Source organism: Mobula hypostoma, chromosome 20 (assembly GCF_963921235.1).
Source record: "Mobula hypostoma chromosome 20, sMobHyp1.1, whole genome shotgun sequence".
In the NCBI taxonomy this organism is placed as follows: domain Eukaryota; kingdom Metazoa; phylum Chordata; class Chondrichthyes; order Myliobatiformes; family Myliobatidae; genus Mobula; species Mobula hypostoma.
Genome location: NC_086116.1, coordinates 25252776 through 25272045, shown reverse-complemented (window position 1 = coordinate 25272045; position 19270 = coordinate 25252776). Strand labels below are relative to the sequence as shown.

At 41.6% G+C, this 19270-nt stretch overlaps 1 protein-coding gene across 4 annotated transcripts in view; it reads right to left on the bottom strand.

Moving 5' to 3' along the window:
• Window positions 1–19270, bottom strand: part of gramd4a (GRAM domain containing 4a) — a 163928-nt gene that overhangs the window by 97826 nt on the left and 46832 nt on the right. For all 4 annotated transcript variants that reach the window (XM_063072575.1, XM_063072576.1, XM_063072577.1 and 1 more), the window contains one exon: window positions 1729–1849. In XM_063072575.1, coding sequence (XP_062928645.1) covers window positions 1729–1849 — 121 coding nt within the window. The remainder of the gene's footprint in view (window positions 1–1728; window positions 1850–19270) is intronic.

Below are 19270 nucleotides of genomic sequence, written 5' to 3'. Positions count from 1 at the left end.
GACAGTGGCAGGAACTGAACATGGATCACTGGCACTGTAAAGTGTTACCCGAACCACAATGCTACCATGCTGTCCCCTTTGGTCACCGATGTTGCCAATCCTCTCCAGTGAATTTTTTTTTCCTTGTGTTTTTATCCATAATTTTAGTCTGCAAAGCTAAAGCAGTCACAGCCAAGACACCAGGAAAACAGAAAAGAGAAAGGAAAACTTGGCAAGGCCCAAATAATTGAACAGTTGACACCCCAAACCATTACCTAATCCGCGAAACACTTTTGATATTAGAGACCTGACATTTCCTCCCCGATAATGAAATCAAGTGGCCCTATGCAAGGAGAACAAAACGTATCTGCACAATGAAGAGACTGCTGTTGTATGAGAAATAGGAAATGGTAAATCACATGCAGTACAGCCCATCTGCAACATCATGAAAACTGTTACAAATGCTCAGGACTCTGCCTCCCCAGCACCCAGTTCAATTTTCAAGAGGCAGAAGAATGAACAAAAAAAAGATAAAAGATAGCAGATACAGAGCAATATTTCTCCAAAATTAATATTACCAATAACAAATAGTGACAACTATGAAAGCTTTAACCAAGACTAAATTTCAGTCATACTGAGCTACTTAAATGATATTGAAAATGCTCAATTATAACAGAGGGATCAGAAACAGAAATTTATACTGAACAAGTATGGAATGTAAGAAATGGACAAAAATATAACGACAGTGCAGAGAATCAAGGCTCTTCAGTTGAGGTTATCAGGGATCAATATAGTTAAGGAGGCTAAAATGAGTCAATATTGGGCAAGTAATGTTTCTACAAGAGTGGTAGGTCTCTGGAACGTGCGGGCAAGTGAACTGATAGAAGCAGGTTCGATAGCAATACTTGAGGCATGTAGATCAACACATGAACAGGCAGGGCAAATTGGGATATGGAGCTTGTGCAAGCGGATGCGTTTAGTGTAGATTGGTTTTATCGTTAATGCAGGTGTGATGGGCCAAAGGGTCTGTTCCTGTACTGTTCTATTGTTCTCACTGTGTACACTTCTTCCTTTAACTCCTGGTGCACCATGAATGCAGAAGGCATCACCTACAAAATGTACCACAGTTAAATCACTTCTCTGACAAATCTCCTAATTCCCATGATCTCTGCTACTACCAGGACCTCAAAGTGAACTGAAACACCAACACTTGCTTACACCGACACACAACTTCACATCACCCTTAGTTATTTTAAAAAAGCCAACATTCCTTCTTTGTCATTGTGTCTGCATCCTGGAACTCTTCGCTCAGCAATATGGTAGAAGTACTGTGCCAGTACAAGAAGGTGGCTCGTCACCATTCTCTCAAGAGCTTTAAGGAATGTCAATAAATTCTGGCCTTCCAGTAAATTCCAGTAACACAAAAAAAATGGAAGCAAACACTAAGGCAGCAGAACACTGGTAAGTATGCAAAAGTAATGACCTGATGTAGCAGCCAAAAATGTGATGCACCAGATCATTACTTTTGCATGGTGAAGTTTAAACTAAATATTTATGCTGAAGTATATAGTTAAGTGAACTACTGTGTATATTTATACTCATGGTGAAATTTAAACTAAATATTCTCAAAGATTTTCAGATATTACAAAATATCTTACCTTACATATATTTGATTTACTGAAAATACTCAAGATAAAGTAAGCATACAGATAGTAGTGTCCTGCTGTGCACCTCTTGTAAAACACTTACGCAAAAAATGTTTTTCCAATAGAGCAATTTCAAGATGTCCTTTGATCTCATTCAGTCTTTCCGATTCTGTTCTGTTGAAATCTTGAATTCCTAAAGCCATAATCGATGACACTGTGGGGGCCTGAAATAAGAATGAAAATACTTACTGGAAATAAATAATTCACCAAACAAACTGCATGAATTAGGGTGGCACACAGCAAATAAAATATCCTGAACTGCAATTCAAGGAGCTGAATGCTACAACCAACAAAATTTTGCTGTTCTGACTTAATGCAGAGATTTTCCAAAATGCCCATTTCCATTAAAGTGAATCAATAAAATGCAAGGAATTGTTCAATAAACTGCATGTTCTCTCAGAAAGGAACCAGAGTGATTTAATCCAAAACCCACAATACACTGATTCTAGGATATTGGAATAATCCATGCAGATTGGAAGGTGAATAACCTAAACCTACTGTTCTTTTAAACGGATGTAGGAGCCATGTATCTGTTCTCTATTTGCTTTGTATTCTGTGTTAACCATTTATTATGTTTAATATGGTAACTAGTCACATTAACGTGGTCATGATAAAAGCAAAGGGAATAAATTACATATTCTTGCTTATTTTGTGGCAGTTTGTAGTTTAGGACTGACAGAGGTCATACCTTTGCTGACCACTTAAGATTGTATGTTTGCTCAAGATCGAAATAAGCAAATTGATGCTTTGGAACAATCATTTCAGTGGAGCTGAGGGTGCGTCACAAAAGTATAACATATCCCATGGCAGTCGCAGGCTAGTGGCAATTGTTTAGTTTTGGATTAGTTTTTGCCGCTACAGAGGGAATGAGAAAGCTGGGAATGCCACTAGTTAGCCAAACATTAGTACAGTCGACCTTCACTAATCCGACTACCTGTAATCTGGTTCCTTCGATAATCCGGCACTGATTATACTTAATGTGATCCTTCTGCAATTCGGCAATTTCACTAATCCAGCACTCCTCAAGTCCCAATGGTGCCGGATTAGTGAAAATGCCGAATTACAGAAAATACCTGTAGTATGAAAATGCTGATGTCTTTTATAAAGGATGTTAATACAACAGGCCTAAAAAATATCAAAGGAAATCATGGTTGATAACATGATTAGAGCATTACGAGGATATCTTTATTACTATGGACAAGGGAAACCAGTGAAAATTAGATTTAGAGAAGATTGGTGATAATGACCCATGTAACAGGTTATTTAAAGTACACAGGATTGGAAGTAATATACTGCCAAGGACTGACAGACAGGAAAAAAAGGAGTAGTGTTTAATGGGCTTTTCTCAGCAGAGCAGATGGCGACTTGTCGGGGACTGCAGGGATTAGTGTTTGGAGACCAGCTATTCGTAATGTATAACAGTGATTTGGAAGAGGAAACCAAAGGCAACGTTTTTAAATGAGCAAACAACACAGAAATGAGAGTGGGATGACAGAGTTCCATTTCACAGGGTCTTGACAACTGAAAACACAGCTATAAAAGTGGAGTAAACAACTATAAAAATTGAGAGGAATCTTTGAATTAGAAAATCACAGATTACTCTGAGATTTCCAAGACAGGGAGAAGTGAGGCTTTGAATGGGTTTAAAAAGAAATAGTGCCAGAGGACTAAAAAATACTACTGACTCTCAGCCACTATAATAGTTTGAAAATACTTGATCAGTAAAATTGGGTTTCCCCAAGGCATCATTTACAAACAGCACAATGGCGCAGCAGGTAGTGTGCCAGCCGCTCCACTCAGGCTCCATCCTAACTGTCCATGTGAAATTTGTACATTCTCCCTGTGACCGAGTGGATTTCCCTAAATGTTCCAATTTCCTCCCATATCCCAAAGGTGTGTTGGTTCGTATGTTTATTAGTCACGGCAAAATACCGTAACAAGAGTTCACAATTGGAGAGCCAAAGGGAAATCAATTCACATGTGATGGTGAACAGAAAACAGAGTAAGTAGGGGGTTGGGATTAATGGAATAGTTCAATGAGCCAAATAGCCTCCTCCTTTCCTCCTCAGGTGCCTTGCCGTTCGGCGTGGGCGATCATGTCTCTCCATCCATCACGGTCCCTGACCCTCCGAATTGTAGTTGTTGCCTCCCCTGTTTCTAACCATGATGTTATTCCATCTATCATTTTCATTCTCTGTCTGCCTCTGATTCTTTTTCCTTCCAGCTTTCCAGTTGTAACTAAATGTTCTAATGTCTCTCTTCGCATGGTGTGTCCAAAAAATTTTGATTGCTGTTTTCTGATTTTCTTTAAGTAATGTATGTTTTGTTTTCGTTCTCTGTAGAACTTCTTCGTTGGTTGTCCTGTCCATGTATGATATGCATAGCATTCTTCTGAGGAACCACATCTCTGCTGCATTGATTCTTTTTTCCATTGCATTTGTGATGGTCCATGACTCGCAGCCATACATCAATATAGGAAGAATGAGGCAGCTGAGAGTTCTAAGGTGGACGTCAATTGCTATTTTCTTGTTCATTAGGATGTTTCTCATTTCTGTAAATGTTGTTCTTGCCATTGCTATTCTTGCTTTTATGTCTGTTTTGCATCTGCCATCAGATGTTACCCATGATCCAAAGTACTTGAAGTTGTGAACTTGTTTCAGGATTTTATTTCCCAATATGACCCTACAGTTTGGGATATCAGGTTTCTTTAATATTACCATTACTTCAGTTTTCTTTTTGTTTAAGGTTAGGCCAAGTCTTTCGCTCTCTGTGTTGATGGTAGATACTAGTTTCTGTAAATTTACTTCACTGTTTGCTATCAGTACTGTATCATCCGCATAGCGGAGGTTGTTGATATTGTATCCTCCTATACTCCTCCTTTATCTGAATGAAATATGAAATGCGCTTCAAGTTCTGAAACACAGAACACAAAATCACATACAGCAGCACAGAACCAAGTCCTAGTATTTGAAATTTCCATCCTGGGAAAAAGACTCTGATTATCTGTTCTATCTACGAATTCCCCTCATAACTTTCTATACTTGGATCAAGTAGTTCTGCAGCCTCCAAAGCTCCAGGGAAAACAATACAAGTTTACGCAGCTTCTCATGGAGTTATAGAAAACTAGAGCACAGACACAGGCATTTTGACCCATCCAGACTGTAGCTAACCACTTAAACTGCCTAGTCTCATCGACCTGCACCCAGACTGTAGCCCTCCATATCCCTCCAATCCACATACCTATCCAAACTTAGAGCATTGAAATCAAAATTGCATCCACCACTTGTGTAGGCAGCTCGTTCCACACTCACCACTTTCTGAGTGAAGATGTTTCTCCTCATGTTCCCCTTAAACATTTCACCTTTCACCTTGAACCCATGACCTCTAGCTGCAGTCTCATCTGACCTCAGTGGAAAAAGCCTGCTTGCAATTACCCTATCTATACCTCTCATCATTTTGTACACTTCCATCAAATCTCCCCTCAATCTTCTATGCTCTAGGGAATAAAGTTCTAACCTATTCAATCTTTCCTTCTCACTCAGATCTTCCAGAATCAGCAACATCTTTGTAAATTTTCTCTGTAAGCTTTCAATCTTATTTACATCTTTCTTGTAGGTAGGTGACCAAAACTGCACACAATACTCCAAATTAGGCCTCACCAACATCATATACAACTTTAACATAATATCCTAACTCCTGCCTTCAGTACTTTGATCTATGAAGGCCAATGTGCCGAAAGCTTGTTTAACGACCCTATCTACCTGTGACGCATTATAACAGCTGTTCTTCTACAGCTTACTCTCTAATCCAGACAACATCCTGGGGAATCTCTTCTGTACACTCACATCCTCCAGCCCCACCCCCACCCCCCTGCCCTCCCTCCCTCCTTAATGTGCAACAGTCATACTCGATATTACACTGTGTGGCCTAACCAAAGTTAAATTCAGCTGCAACATGACCAGCATGACCACGAAACTTTTATACTCAACACCCCGAAAGTTGAAAGCAAGAATGTTATACTCTGCCTTTAGTACCCTATCTACTTGTGTTGACACTTTCAGGGAGGTACAGACTTGCACACAAAATTCCGCTGTATATCAATGCTTCTAAAGCCCTAACGTTTACTGTAAACTTCCGTCCCTGCTACAGACTCACTTCACTTTCATCGACAATTCATGTTCTGAGTATTATTTATTTATCTGCAAAATTTCTCTTCCTTTAGACATTCGTTGCTCGTCAGTCTTGGTTTACGTACAGTTTTTCCATAATTCTATTGTATTTCTTTATTTTCCTGTAAAATGGTTAAGGGTAATGTAATGGGTGAAAACATATGCATAATTCACAACTACCGACATTGAATTGGGGTTCACTTTAAGAGGCTGGTCTGACGTGATGATGTAATGGCGTGAAGTTATTTACTGTGCTTTATGTTCTGTTTTTCGTTGTGAATAAAGGAGCTGTTACAGTTTCCCTTAAACATAAAACGCCTCTGCCATTTTATTTACAATGGCGCAAGAAAATGAATCTCAATATATGCACTTTGCAGATAAATTTACTTTCACTTCACAAAGTGCAACACCTCACATTGTCTAGATTAAGTTTAATCTGCCATTTCTGTACCAACTTTTCCAACTGGTCAATACCCTGCTGAATCCTTTCACAAGCTTCCTCACAATCCACAAGTTATGTGTTGTCTGAACACTTACTAATCAGCCCACCTACATTTTTGTCCAAATTCATGTTTGTATTTATCAATGTAGAAGAACAATGTTCTACGAAGAAATATAATTTTTCCAATTAAACACAAATAAAGTACAGAGCACCAGAGTACAGAGCACAAAATGTTAGGAATTTAAACAAGTTTCATTCTTAAGCAAGATCAGCAAATAAACACTGCCTGGAAAGACAATTTTTAGCATTGGTAGGTGATTACAACAACTTGTACAATTATGCCAATTCACCACTATCATTTGTGTTGAAGACATCACAACCATTGTTTTGGCTGCCAGTTCTTAGGCACATTAACACACACACACACACACACACACACACACACAGAAGCAGCTTAGAACTTCACAAGACAGAAACTAATACTGCTTTTCTTTCTTATTCTTAATAATAATAATCTGGCAAAGAAGTGGAAACTATGCAACCAACTTTGGACGTATTTTCCACCCACTTCAGATTCTTTTGCAAAGAAGTGGGCTCAAGCAAGCGCTCAAAACAAATACTTCGTTTTACAGATGCAACAATGTCTCCCATCAGTTTCAACCTACACAGGACAAAAAAAAAACACTCAGCAAATTTGAACGCAAGGTGGAAATGGCTCATACCAAGGAGTGTAATTTTAATATGATTGGAGGAAAGTACAGGGCGAATGTCAAACCCAAGAAATTCCTCAGATGCTAGAAATCCAAAGCAACACACACAAAATGCTGGAGGAACTCAGCAGGCCAGGCAGCATCTATGAAAAAGAGTAAACAGTAGACATTTCAGGCTAAGACCTTTCATTAGGTCAATGTCAAAGGTAAGTTCATGTTTATGCTAAGAGTGGTGGCCAGGGGTGATAGTAGAGGCAGATACATTAGAGACATTTAAGAAACTTATCTACCCTGTGTACATGGATGATAGAAAAATGAAGGGCTATGTTGGAAAGTAGGGCCAGATTGATCTTTGAGTAGGTTAAAAGGTCAGTACATCATGAGCCAAAGGGCCTGTACTCTTCTGTAGTGTTCTATGTTGTAATCTGAAATAGAATAAGCAATATGTATTGACCCTGTGTTAAAGTACGAAGTTAATGAGTCTCCACAGTGTGGGTCAGAATCAAATTATCACCAAAGTCTGTCTAAATGCTCAATATTCCAACTTAAAGGCAACTTCATTAACTTTGTCCTTGAAAGAGATAATAAACAGACTCAATGGTCCAAACGTCCTCCTCCTGTGTAGTAATACCTCTGAGATTTGCAGAGCTACAACACACACACACACACACACACACAGAGCTGGAGGATATCAGCAGGTCTGCCAGCATCTATGGAGGGAAATAAATGGTTGATGTTTTGGGACAAGGCCCCTCATCAGGACTGAAAAGGAAGGGAGAAGATGCCACAATAAAAAGGTGGGGAAGGAGAAGAAGGACAAGCTAGGGTGCTGGAGGGGGGAAATGAAGCAAGAAGCTGGGAGATGATAGGTGGAAATGGCAAAGTGCTAAAGGAGAAGTAATCTGATAGGAGAGAAGAGTGGGCCATAGGAGAAAGGGAAGGAGGAGGAGCATCAGGCGGAGGTGATATGACAAGTGAGAGAAAAAGATAAGAGGCCAGAGTGGGGAATAGAAGAGGGCAGGGGAGGGAAAAAAATTACTGGAAGGAGAAATCGATATTCATGCCATCAGGTTAGAGGCTACCTAGATGGAATATGAGATGTTGCTCCTCCACCTCGAGCGTGGTCTCATCGTGGAAGAAGAGAAGGCCATGGACCAATATGTCAGAACAAAAATGGAGATAGGAATTAAAATGGATGGCCACTGGGTAATTCTGCACCTTACAGATGGAACGGAGGTGCTCGATAATGTGGTACCCCAATTTAGAGACGAACACGTCGGGAGTACCGGATACAGTGGACAATCCCAACAGATTCTCAGATGAAGTGTTGACTGACCTGGAAGGACTGTTTGGGGCCTTAAATTCAGGTGAGAGAGGAAGTGAATGGGCAGGTGTAGGATTTTTGCCACTTGCAGGGATATGTGCCAGGAGGGAGATTAGTGGGAAGGGACAAATGGACAAGGGCAAGGACAAGGGAATCACAGAGGGAAGCAGGGGAAAGGTAAACATATATTTCGTGGTAGGATCCTGTTGAAGATGACGGAAATTGCAGAGAATAATCCATTGGAAGTGGAGGCTCATGGGGTTGGTAGGTAAGGACAAGAGGAACCCCTGTTAAGGCGGCAGGAAGACAGGATGAGCATGGATGTCCAGAAATGGAGGAGATGTGGGTGAGGCAGCATCAATGGTGAAGGAAGGGAAACCCCATTTTTTGAAGGAGGGTGACATTTCTGATGTCCAGGAAAGGAAAGCATCATCCTGGGAACAGATGCAGTGGAGACAAAGGAACTGAGAAAAGGGAATAGCATTTTTACAGAAGACATGGGGTGGGGGAAGAGATAGAGTCAAGATAGCCATGGGATTTGGTAGGTTTATAAAAGACATCTGTAGACAGTTTGTCTCCAGAGATGAAGACAGAGAGAGATTGAGAAAGGGAAGAAAGGTGTCAGAAATAGACCAAGTAAACTTAAGGGCAGAGTGGAAGTTGGAGACAAAGTTGGTGAAATTGACAAGTTCAGCATGGGTGAATGAAGCAGCACCAATGTAGTCCTCAACGTTGCACAGAAAGAGCTGGGAAGCATTATGAGGGTAGGCTTGAACATGGAAAGTTCCACGTAGGCAACAAAAACACACGCATAGCTGGGGCCCATGAGGTGCCTGTGGCTACCCCTGAGTTTGGAGAAAGTGGGGAGCAGCCAAAGAAAAATTGTTGAGGATGAGGACCCATTCTGCCAGACAGAGGAGGGTAGTGATGGAGGGGAACTAGCAGCTCTGTTGTCAAGGAAGGAGTGGAGAGCTTTAAGTCCTTCTTGATGGGGGAGGGGGGGCGGGGTGGAATACATGTATAGGGACCAGACATCCATGATGAAGATTAGGCAATCAGCGCCAAGGAACTGAAAGTTGTTCCGGAGATCAAAAACGTGAAAAGTGTCACAGATGTAGATGGGAAGGGACTGAACCAAGGGCGATAAAATGGAGTCAAGTTATGTGGACACGAGTTCATTGGGCAGGAGCAGGCAGAGACAATGGGCCTACCGGGATAGTCAAATTTGTGGATCTTGGGTAGGAGGTAGAAAGGAGCAGTGTAGAGTAAGGGAACTGTTTGGTGGGAGTGGATAGGAGATCTCCAGAGTTGATGAGTTTAGTGATTTCCAGGGATGAGTGAAAGAGATGTTTGAGAGTTGCCACCTGGTCTCAGCAAGATAGAGGTCAATCCACCACACTACAACAACACCCCTTTTGTCTTTTGATGTGATGGGGAGGTTGATATTGGTGTGGAGACAGTGGAGGGCAATATGTTCAGAAGAGCAATGTTCGAGGAGGAGAGAGGAATGCTGAAGTCAAGCCGGTTGATGTCTTGGCAGCAATTAAAAATTAAAAGAGCCAGAGCAGGCAGAGAACCAACATGTGGTGTTCAAAAGGAAGAGCGTTGGAGACAGGAGGAGGGGTCATTGGTGCAGGGTGGGAGAATCTTTGGCCAAGAAATGGACTCAGAGACAGAGGCTCTGAGGATTACTCTAATTTAAGATTAAACTGAACATTTTTACTTGGCTTAGTTAAAATAAGTAGTTAGGGTTGTTGTTCTACTTCTACAAATAAACATGCTGAATTAAAGTAAACCCAATGCTCCTTCAGCATTTCTTCCCGGCCCCCTCCCCCTCCCTCCCACACATACACTCAAGCATTATCTATTTATCTGTACTTTTTATAACCTGCTCAGAAACATTTAACATAGTTTACAAATTGTTTTATATAAGGAAAAGATGTTCACATCTAATACATCCTACCACAAAAAATTTAAAGTTAGGTGAAAAAAAGTGATATTTTTAAAATGTGAAAAAAAATCTGTTGATATATTTATCAGTGGGGAGAACTGTTTAAAAACAAGGTGGGACAGTTGAAAAGAAGAAGTTAGACCATCTGTAGATGATGAAAAAAAAATGCTTGATACGTGCAGTTACTTAAAAAAGACAAAGGTGGTAAACACTGAAGTACTAAGGGCAGGGTGAAATAAGGTGAATAAAAGAAAGTTTTACAATTGTTATTTAGGCCAAGGGGACAAGAGAAAGGAAAATTACTTTTATTACTTTTGGAAAGAGTGTAATAACCTCTTGCTCCACTTTGATTTTGCTTACTCATAGCAGTTCTAAGTATTAAAATACTTCATTATCCTCAAAAATATCTTACAAATAAGTAATAACTAGGAGGTTGCAAACACAAGGAATTCTGCAGATGCTGGAAATTCAAGCAAACCACATCAAAGTTGCTGGTGAAGTCTGGGTAGCCTCCAACCTGGTGACATGAACATTGACTTCTCTAACTTCTGCCAATGCCCCACCTCCCCCTCGTACCCCATCTGTTATTTATTTATATACACACATTCTTTCTCTCTCTCTTTTTTCTTCCTCTGTCCCTCTGACTATACCCCTTGCCCATCCTCTGGGTTCCCCCCCCCCCTTTTCCTTCTCCCTGGGCCTCCATGATCCTCTCATATCCCCTTTGCCAATCACCTGTCCAGCTCTTGGCTCCATCCCTCCCCCTCCTGTCTTCTCCTATCATTTTGGATCGCCCCCCCTCCCCCTCCCACTTTCAAATCTCTTGCTAGCTCTTCCTTCAGTTAGTCCTGACGAAGGGTCTCGGCCCAAAACATCGACTGTACGTCTTCCTAGAGATGCTGCCTGGCCTGCTGCATTCACCAGCAACTTTGATGTGTGTTACAATAATTAGGAGGAGCACATTTTATAAGAGAGTATGCTTGGCATCCTCTATAACAGGTCAAGCCAGCTGTGAGTCATAAGCTTTCTCCTGATTCATCAGTCATACCAGTGAGACCTTTAACTTTAAGTCACATATCTACAACTAGCAGCACAGCCCTGCCTGGTTCACTTGTCAAAACATAGACATTTGAAGTGCCCCTCATATTTCTGCTTGGATAAAATTCCACAGATTTCAATCGCCTTGCAGCATTTCATTTAGGAAAGTGCTTCCTGAGTTAATTTTAAATATGTGAAACCAAGTTATTTGGTAGAGGGCCACATGCAAACAGTAGACCGAATGAATCCCAAGAGGCTGGGAGGGTGTGTAACCATGGAAAGATTGAAACACAAGAGTGAGAAAAAGCATCTAGTGCTTTCCCAGCGTATATTATGTATAAACTCTGCTTCCAACCAGGTACAGATATTGACTATAACCAACGTTTTGATGACAAACTCTGTCAGGGATGATGCCTGGGCATGTCTCATCTGGTGGTACTTATATGCCCATTGTCCATCCCTCCTGATTGGTTAGCCTTCATCCAATCAGGTTTCTGCTCCCCCACCATGGAATCGAATTCCAGTTCTTACTTAGAACGAGGCCTTCATCTTTGTTAAAAAATCTTTTCCTCGAGGTTTATTTCAATGGTTTCTTTTACCAGGCGGTCCCAAAAGCCATTGGCGAGGCACAGTAGTTTTGTGCCGAAGTCAACCCTATGGCCGTTGTGATGCAATTTCTGGGTAAAACAAACGGATATACCTCCTATGCTCCATGATGCAAGTTTTTACCGTACACCACGTCTGGCCGATATACGCTGCTCCGCATTTATAGGGTATCCTGTAAACTCCAGCTGTCCTGAGTCCCAGGATATCTTTGGTCCGCATAAACTGTGATTTGAGCTTCCTTACAGGTTTATTAATCTGGTATTTCTTCATGATCCTGACAATCCTTCCAGAAACCGTGGAAATATAGGGAGGACAGGCAGTAGCGACAGGTTTCTCCTAGTTGTTAGGTTTCCTAGTTTTTCTATCGGCCCTTTTAAAGGCTCAATTGGTTTCCTTCACCTTATAGCCATTCTGTAAGAACAACATGCATAATCATCTTATTTCCTTAGGGTGACTCTTTGGGTCCAAACTAGTTTTCACAGTTAATTAAAGTAGAAAGAACCACTGTACATTGGGAGTCATGATGGTGGCTGTTATTGTTGAGGTACAAGTCCACGTGAGTGGGTTTCTAAAAGATGCCATGTCCGAGGCTACTGTACAGATTCTTATCACAAATACAGTTGCAAAAAATTTATTTAAGAGGTCCCCCATCTCTTTTGGCTCCACATATGGATTTCCATTCTGGTCTTCCAGAGGACCAATTTTGTCCCTTGCAATCATTTTGCTCTTAACACATCTGTTGAATCCCCTAGGATTCTCCTTCACCTTGTCTGCTAGAGCAAATTCCTCCCTTGTTTTAGCCTTCCTGATTTCTTTCTTAAGTGCTCTCTTGCATTTCTTATACTCCATAAGCACCTCGTTTGTTTTACCTGACTATTCCTGCTATACACTTCCTTTTTTCTCTTAACTAGGGACTCAATATCTCTTGAAACCCAAGGTTCCCCACACTTGTTATCTTTACATTTTATTCTGACAGGCACATACAGGCTTTGTACTCTCAACATTTCACTTTTGAAGGCCTCCCACTTACCATGTACACCTTTGCCAGAAAATAGCCTGTCCCAATCCACACTTGCTAGATCATTTCTGATACCATCAAAATTGGCCTTTCTCCAATTTAGAATCTCAACCCGCAGACCAGACCAATCTTTTTGCATATCCACTTTGAAACTAATGCCATTGTGGTTGCTGGATGCAAAGTGTTCCCCTTCACGAACTTCTATCACCTGCCCTGTCTCATTCCTTAATAGCAGATCCAGTATCATACACTCTCTCGTTGGGGCTTCTACATATTGATGAAGGAAACTTTCCTGAACACATTTGACAAACTCTATCCCATCTAATCCTTTTACAGAATTGGATTCCTGTTCAATATGTGGAAAGTTAAAAGCACCTAACTTATGTTTCTTGCAACAGTCTGTGATCGCTTTACAAATTTATTCCTCCAAATCCCTAGGACTGTTGGGTGGTCTGTAATACAGCCCCATTAACATGGTCATGCTTTTCTTATTAATCAGATCCACCCATGACACCTCAGTAGATGAGATCTCCAGTCTGTTCTGACAGAGCACTGCCATGACATTTTCCCTGACTAGAAATGTCACCCCTCCTCTTTTAATCCCTCCTACTCTGTCACGTCTAAAGCAACTGAACCCCTGAACACTGAGCTTGCAGGCAAATTCATGGGCTCTTGACTGGAGATGACCTAACTCAGCACATCCAGCTAATGTCTTTGGAGAAAATACTAGTCTAGATTGATGCGGAAGTAGACAAGCATCAGGCACCTGGAGAAGCAGAGCTTGCTGCGGTCATTTCACTACAACTTTACAGAATGTCACTCATTGATGGGGACTGCACCTATAATCAAAGACATTCAGTTCCAATCACAATCCATTACTGAAGCCTTCACAGATCAGTAGGACATTAAATTGGCACATTAGCCAGGTGTCCAGATCACATCTATCACTGAAGGTACCTGGATGAGCAAGACACCTCTAGAATACAAAGGATTAATGCACTACAACAGATTCATTATCAGTACTTCCTTTATAACCAGGCAGCTGATGTGAAGAGCACAGAATCAGGTTTATTATCAATTATCTATGTTGTGAAATTTGTAGTTTTGCAGCTATAAAGTGCAGACATCAAATTATTAAAAGATATGGAAGATAAATAAATAGTGCAAAAGATGAATAATGAGCTAGCTTTCACAGACTATTCAGAAATCTGACAGTGAAAGAGAAGCTGCTGTTCTTAAAGCATTAAGCACTGGTTCTCAGGTTCCTGCATCTCTTCACTCATGGTAGTATGGCAAAAAGGACATGTCCCTTTAATAGTGGATGCAGCCTTCTTGAAGCACCACCTCTTGAAGATGCCTTCAGCAGAACGAGTTGTGCCCATTATGGAACTGGCTGACTCGACACTCTCTGTAGCCTCTTGTGATTCTGTACATTGGAGGCTCCATACCAGGCCGTGATGCAACTACTCAGAATACTCTCCACCACAGAGCTTTGACCAGCGGCCAATCCAGACATCGGAAGCTTGGAGAGGAAGGGACTTCAATCAGGTCCACCGCCCAAGGATAAAGGGCAGGAGTGGTTTGCGGCAGTGTAATAGGGCTTTGACCAGCGGCCAGTCAGCGTTTGGGATTGATTAAAGGAAGATTAAAGGCAAATTAAAGGAGGGCAGGGGCAAGCGCAGCAGCCATCATCGCAGCGGCTGTTATTTGAGTGGACTGAGTCAGAGTGCTGATCTTAAGGCTTTAGCTCTGTGAGGCTTCACTCAGAGAATGCAAAGCAAAAGCTTTTTTTTTCCTTCTCTTCTTTATATCTGCTCAGCTAGATTGAGATGACAGGCAAGATAGTGCAACGCTCCTGTTGTGGGATGCGGGAAGACAAGGAGACCTCCAGTATCCCCAATCACTACAACTACATCCAGCTGCAGCTTCTAACAATCCACATTAAGGAGCTGGAGCTGGATGAATTCTGGATCATTCGAGAGGCTGAAGGAGTGATAGATAGGGCATATAGGGAGGTAGGTACACCCAAGGTGCTGGACACAGGAAAATGGGGAAAAGGGGTTAAGGAGCCAGTGCAGAGTACCCCTGTGGTCATCCCCCTCAACAACAGGTACATCACGTTGGATACTATCAGAGGGATGACATAACTGAGGAAAGTCACAGTGGTCAGGTCTCTGATACTGAGCCTGCCTCTGCAACTCAGATGAGAAGTGGGAAGAAGAGGCACACTGTGGAGATGGAGGATGCATTAGTTAGGGGAACGGACAGGTGGTTCTGTGGGAGAGAACGAGATTCTTGGATGTATTGTTGCCTCCCAGGTGCCAGGGTCCAGGATATCACAGATCAAATCCTCACCATTCTTAAGTGGGAGGGTGAACAGCCAGAAGTCATGGTCTATTTAGGTACCAATGACATGGGTAGGGCAAGCGTCAAGGTTCTGCATAGGGAGCCCAGGGTGTTAGGTACTAAGCTAAAGGGCAGGATCTCCAGGGTAGGGATCTCAGGATTGCTACCCATGCCACGTGCTAGTGAGGCTAGAACATGGAAGATTATACAGTTTAATATGCGGCTAAGGAGTTGGTGTAGGAAGGAAGGCATAAGATTTTTGGATCATTGGTCTCTCTTCCAGAGAAGGTGGGACCTATACAGAAGAGATTGTTTGTACCTGAACTAAACAGGGAATAATATCCTGGCAGAAAGGTTTGTTAATGCCGCATGGTGGGGTTTAAACTAGAGTTGCAGATTGATGAGAACCGGAGTACCAGAACAGTTAGTGGAAAGGTTGAAGAAGTTGATGTTGGTAAGACCTCAGACAACGTTAGGAATCAAAAGGTTGAGCATAGTGCGACAAAATCAAAAAGGGTGAATACAGGACTGAATGTGTTGTATCTGAATGCGTGCAGTATACGGAATAAGGTAGATGAACCTGCAGCACAGCTGCAGATTGGTAGGTATGATGTTGAAGGCATTGCTGAATCATGGCTGAAAGAAGATTATAGCTGGGAGCTTAATGTCTAAGGATACACATCGTATCAAAAGGGACAGGCAGGAAGGCAGAGGGGGTGGCATTGCTTTATTGGTAAAAAAATGCAATGAAATCATTAGAAATAGGTGACATAGAGTCGGAAGGTGTTGAATCATTGTGGATAAAGCTAAGGAACTGCAAGGATAAAGAGACCCTGATGGGAATTGTATACAGAGCCCCAAACAGTAGTAAGGATGTGGCCTAGAAATTACAACAGGAGATAGAAAATGCATGCCTAAAGGCCAATGTTACGATAGTCATGGGGACTTCAATAGGCCGGAAGATTGGGAAAAATCAGGTTAGTGATGGATTGCAGCAGAGGGAATTTCCAGAGTGCCTATCAGATGGCTTTTTAGAGCAACTCATGGTTGAGCCCACTAGGGAATCAGCTATTCTGGATTGGCTGTTGTGCAATGAACCAGAATTGATTAGAGAACTTAAGGTAAAAGAACCCTTATGGGAAAGTGATCACAATATGATCAAATCCATGCTGAAATTTGAGAAGGAGAAGCCAAAGTCAGGTGTATCAGTATTGCAGTGGAGTAAAAGGAATTACAGAGGGATAAGAGAGGAATTGGCCAGAATTCTTTGGAAAAGAATACAGGCAGTGATGATGGCAAAGCTGCAATGTCTGGAATTTCTGGTAGCAATTTGGAAGGCATAGGATATATACATCCCAAAAAGGAAATAGTTTTCTAAAGGAAAGAAGATACAATCATGGCTAACAAGAGAAGTTAACACCAACATAAAAACCAAAGAGAAGGTATATAACAGAGCAAAGATTAGTGGGGAGTTAGAGGATTAGGAAGTTTTTTTAAAACCAACAGAAGGCAACTAAAAAAGTCATTAAGGTAAAGATGCAATACGAAAGTAAGGTGGACAATAATATTAAAGAGAGGGGGGCATGAAGTGTATGAAGTTACAATAACTAAAGAGAAGGTTCTTGGGAAACTGAAAGGTCTGAAGGTAGATGAGTGGACCAGATGGTGTACACCCCAGAGTTCTAAAAGAGGTGGCTAAAGAGATCATGGAGGCAATACTAATCGTCTTTCAAGATTCACTGATTGTGGAATGGTTCCAGAAGACTGAAAAATTGTAAATGTCACTCCACACTTCAAGAAGGGAGAGAGGCAGAAGAAAGGTAACTACAGGCCAGTTAATCTGACCTCAGTGGTTGGGAAGATGATGGAGTCAATTATTAAGGCTGATGTTTCAGGGTACTTGGAGGCATATGATAAAATAGGCCACAGTCAGCATGGATTCTTCAAGGGGAAATCTTGCCTGACAAATTTGTTGGAATTCTTTGAAGAAGTAACAAGCAGAATAGACAAAGGAGAATCAATTGATGTCGTGTATTTGGATTTTCAGGAGGCCTTTGTCAAGGTGTCACATGAGGCTGCTTAACAAGCTACGAGCCCATGGTATTACAGGAAAGATTCTAGCATGGATGAAGCAGTGGCTGATTGGCAGGAGGCAAAGAATAGGAATAAAGGGAGCCTTTTCTGACTGTCTGCCACTGACTAGTGGTGATCCATAGGAATCTGTATTGGGAGTGATTCTTTTTACCTTATATGACAAGATTTAGATGTTGGAATTGAGGGCTTTGTTGCAAAGATTGCAGATGATATGAAGATAGCTGGAGGGGCAGGTAGTTTTGAGGAAATAAAGAGGCTATAGAAGGACTTAGACAGATTAGGAGAATGGCCAAAGAAGTAGCAGATAGAATAGAGCGCTGGGAAGTGTAAGGTCACACACTTCAGTCGAAGAAATGAAAGAGTTGACTATTTTCTAAGTGGAGAAAAAATACAAAAAAAAATCTGAGGTGCAAAGGGTCTTGGGAGTCCTTGTGCAGGAATCCCTAAAGGTTAATTTACAGGTGGAGTCTGTGGTGAGGAAGGCAAATGCATGTTAGTATTCATTTCAAGAGGACTAGAATATAAAAGCAAGATGTAATGTTGAAACTGGTGAGGCCTCACTTGGAGAATTGATAGCAGGTTTGGACTCCTCATCTTAAGAAGGGTTTGCTGAAACTAGAGAGAGTTCAAAGGAGGTTCATGAAAATGATTCCAAGATTGAATGGCTTGTCACATGAAAAGCATCTGATGGCTCTGAGCCTGTATTCACTAGAATTCAGAAGAACTAGGGGTGACCTCATTGAAACCTATTGAATGGTGAAAGACCTTGATAGAGTGGATGTGGAGAGAATGTTTCCTAAGATGGAAGAGCCTAAGACCAGAGGACACAGCCTGAGAATAGAGGAGTGTCCTTTTAGAATGGAGATTAGGAGGAATTTCTTTAGCCAGAAGGTGGTGAATCTGTGGAATTCTTTGTCATGGGGAACTGTGGAGGCCAAGTCTTTATGTATTGTTGATTGTTCTTTATGATTCTTGATTGTTCAGGGCATTAAGGGTTACGGGGAGAAGTCAGGAGATTGAGGCCGAGAGGAATACTGGATCGGCCATTGGATCAATGGGCCAAATAGCCTAATTCTGTTCCTATATCTTGTGGTCTTTAGGTCATACATCTGTAAAAAATTGCAAGTCTTCTGTGACATAATATATCTTCACAAATTCCTAATAAAGAGCCACTATCATGCCTCTTCAAGACAGCATCAGGGCCCAGGATAGATCCTCTGAGATTCCTTGAACTCAGTGTTTGCAAGACGAAGGAATTGATTGTGAACATCAGGAAGGGGAAATTGAAAGAAGACACATCAGTCCTCATTGAGGGTCAACGGTGGAAAGGGTGAGCAGATTCAGGTCCCTGGATGCCAACATCTGAGGACCTATCCTGTAACTGATGTGTTTGCTAAGCTTGAGTTTACAATGAAGCTAATGATTACAATGAAGTTATAGTCACCCATGACTATCTAAAATTATGAATGAGTGACTGATTGTAAACTTTAAATGCAATTTGTGGTTAAATAATTGTACAAATGGCCCTAAACTATCTGCCTCAGACATCCTTAGCACTTCTCTTGTACTTGAATAGGAGTGGTGTTTGATTAGGTATACACTGCTGGTATCTATTTAAATAGGTTTTAGTTAGATTGTAAAACTCCTCCTCGCTGACAATTAATGCAGGCGCACCTCAAGGATGCATGCTTAGCTCTACTCTCTCTGCACTCATGAATGTGTGGTTACGCACAGCCTCAAGCACTATCTATAAACTTGCCAATGACACCACTGTTGTTAACAGAATCGCAGATGGCGACGAGGAGGCATGCAAGAGTGAGGTAGGCTGGCTGGTTGAGTGGTGTCACCATCAATATTCTGCCAACAGTTGTGTCATCGGCAAGTTTA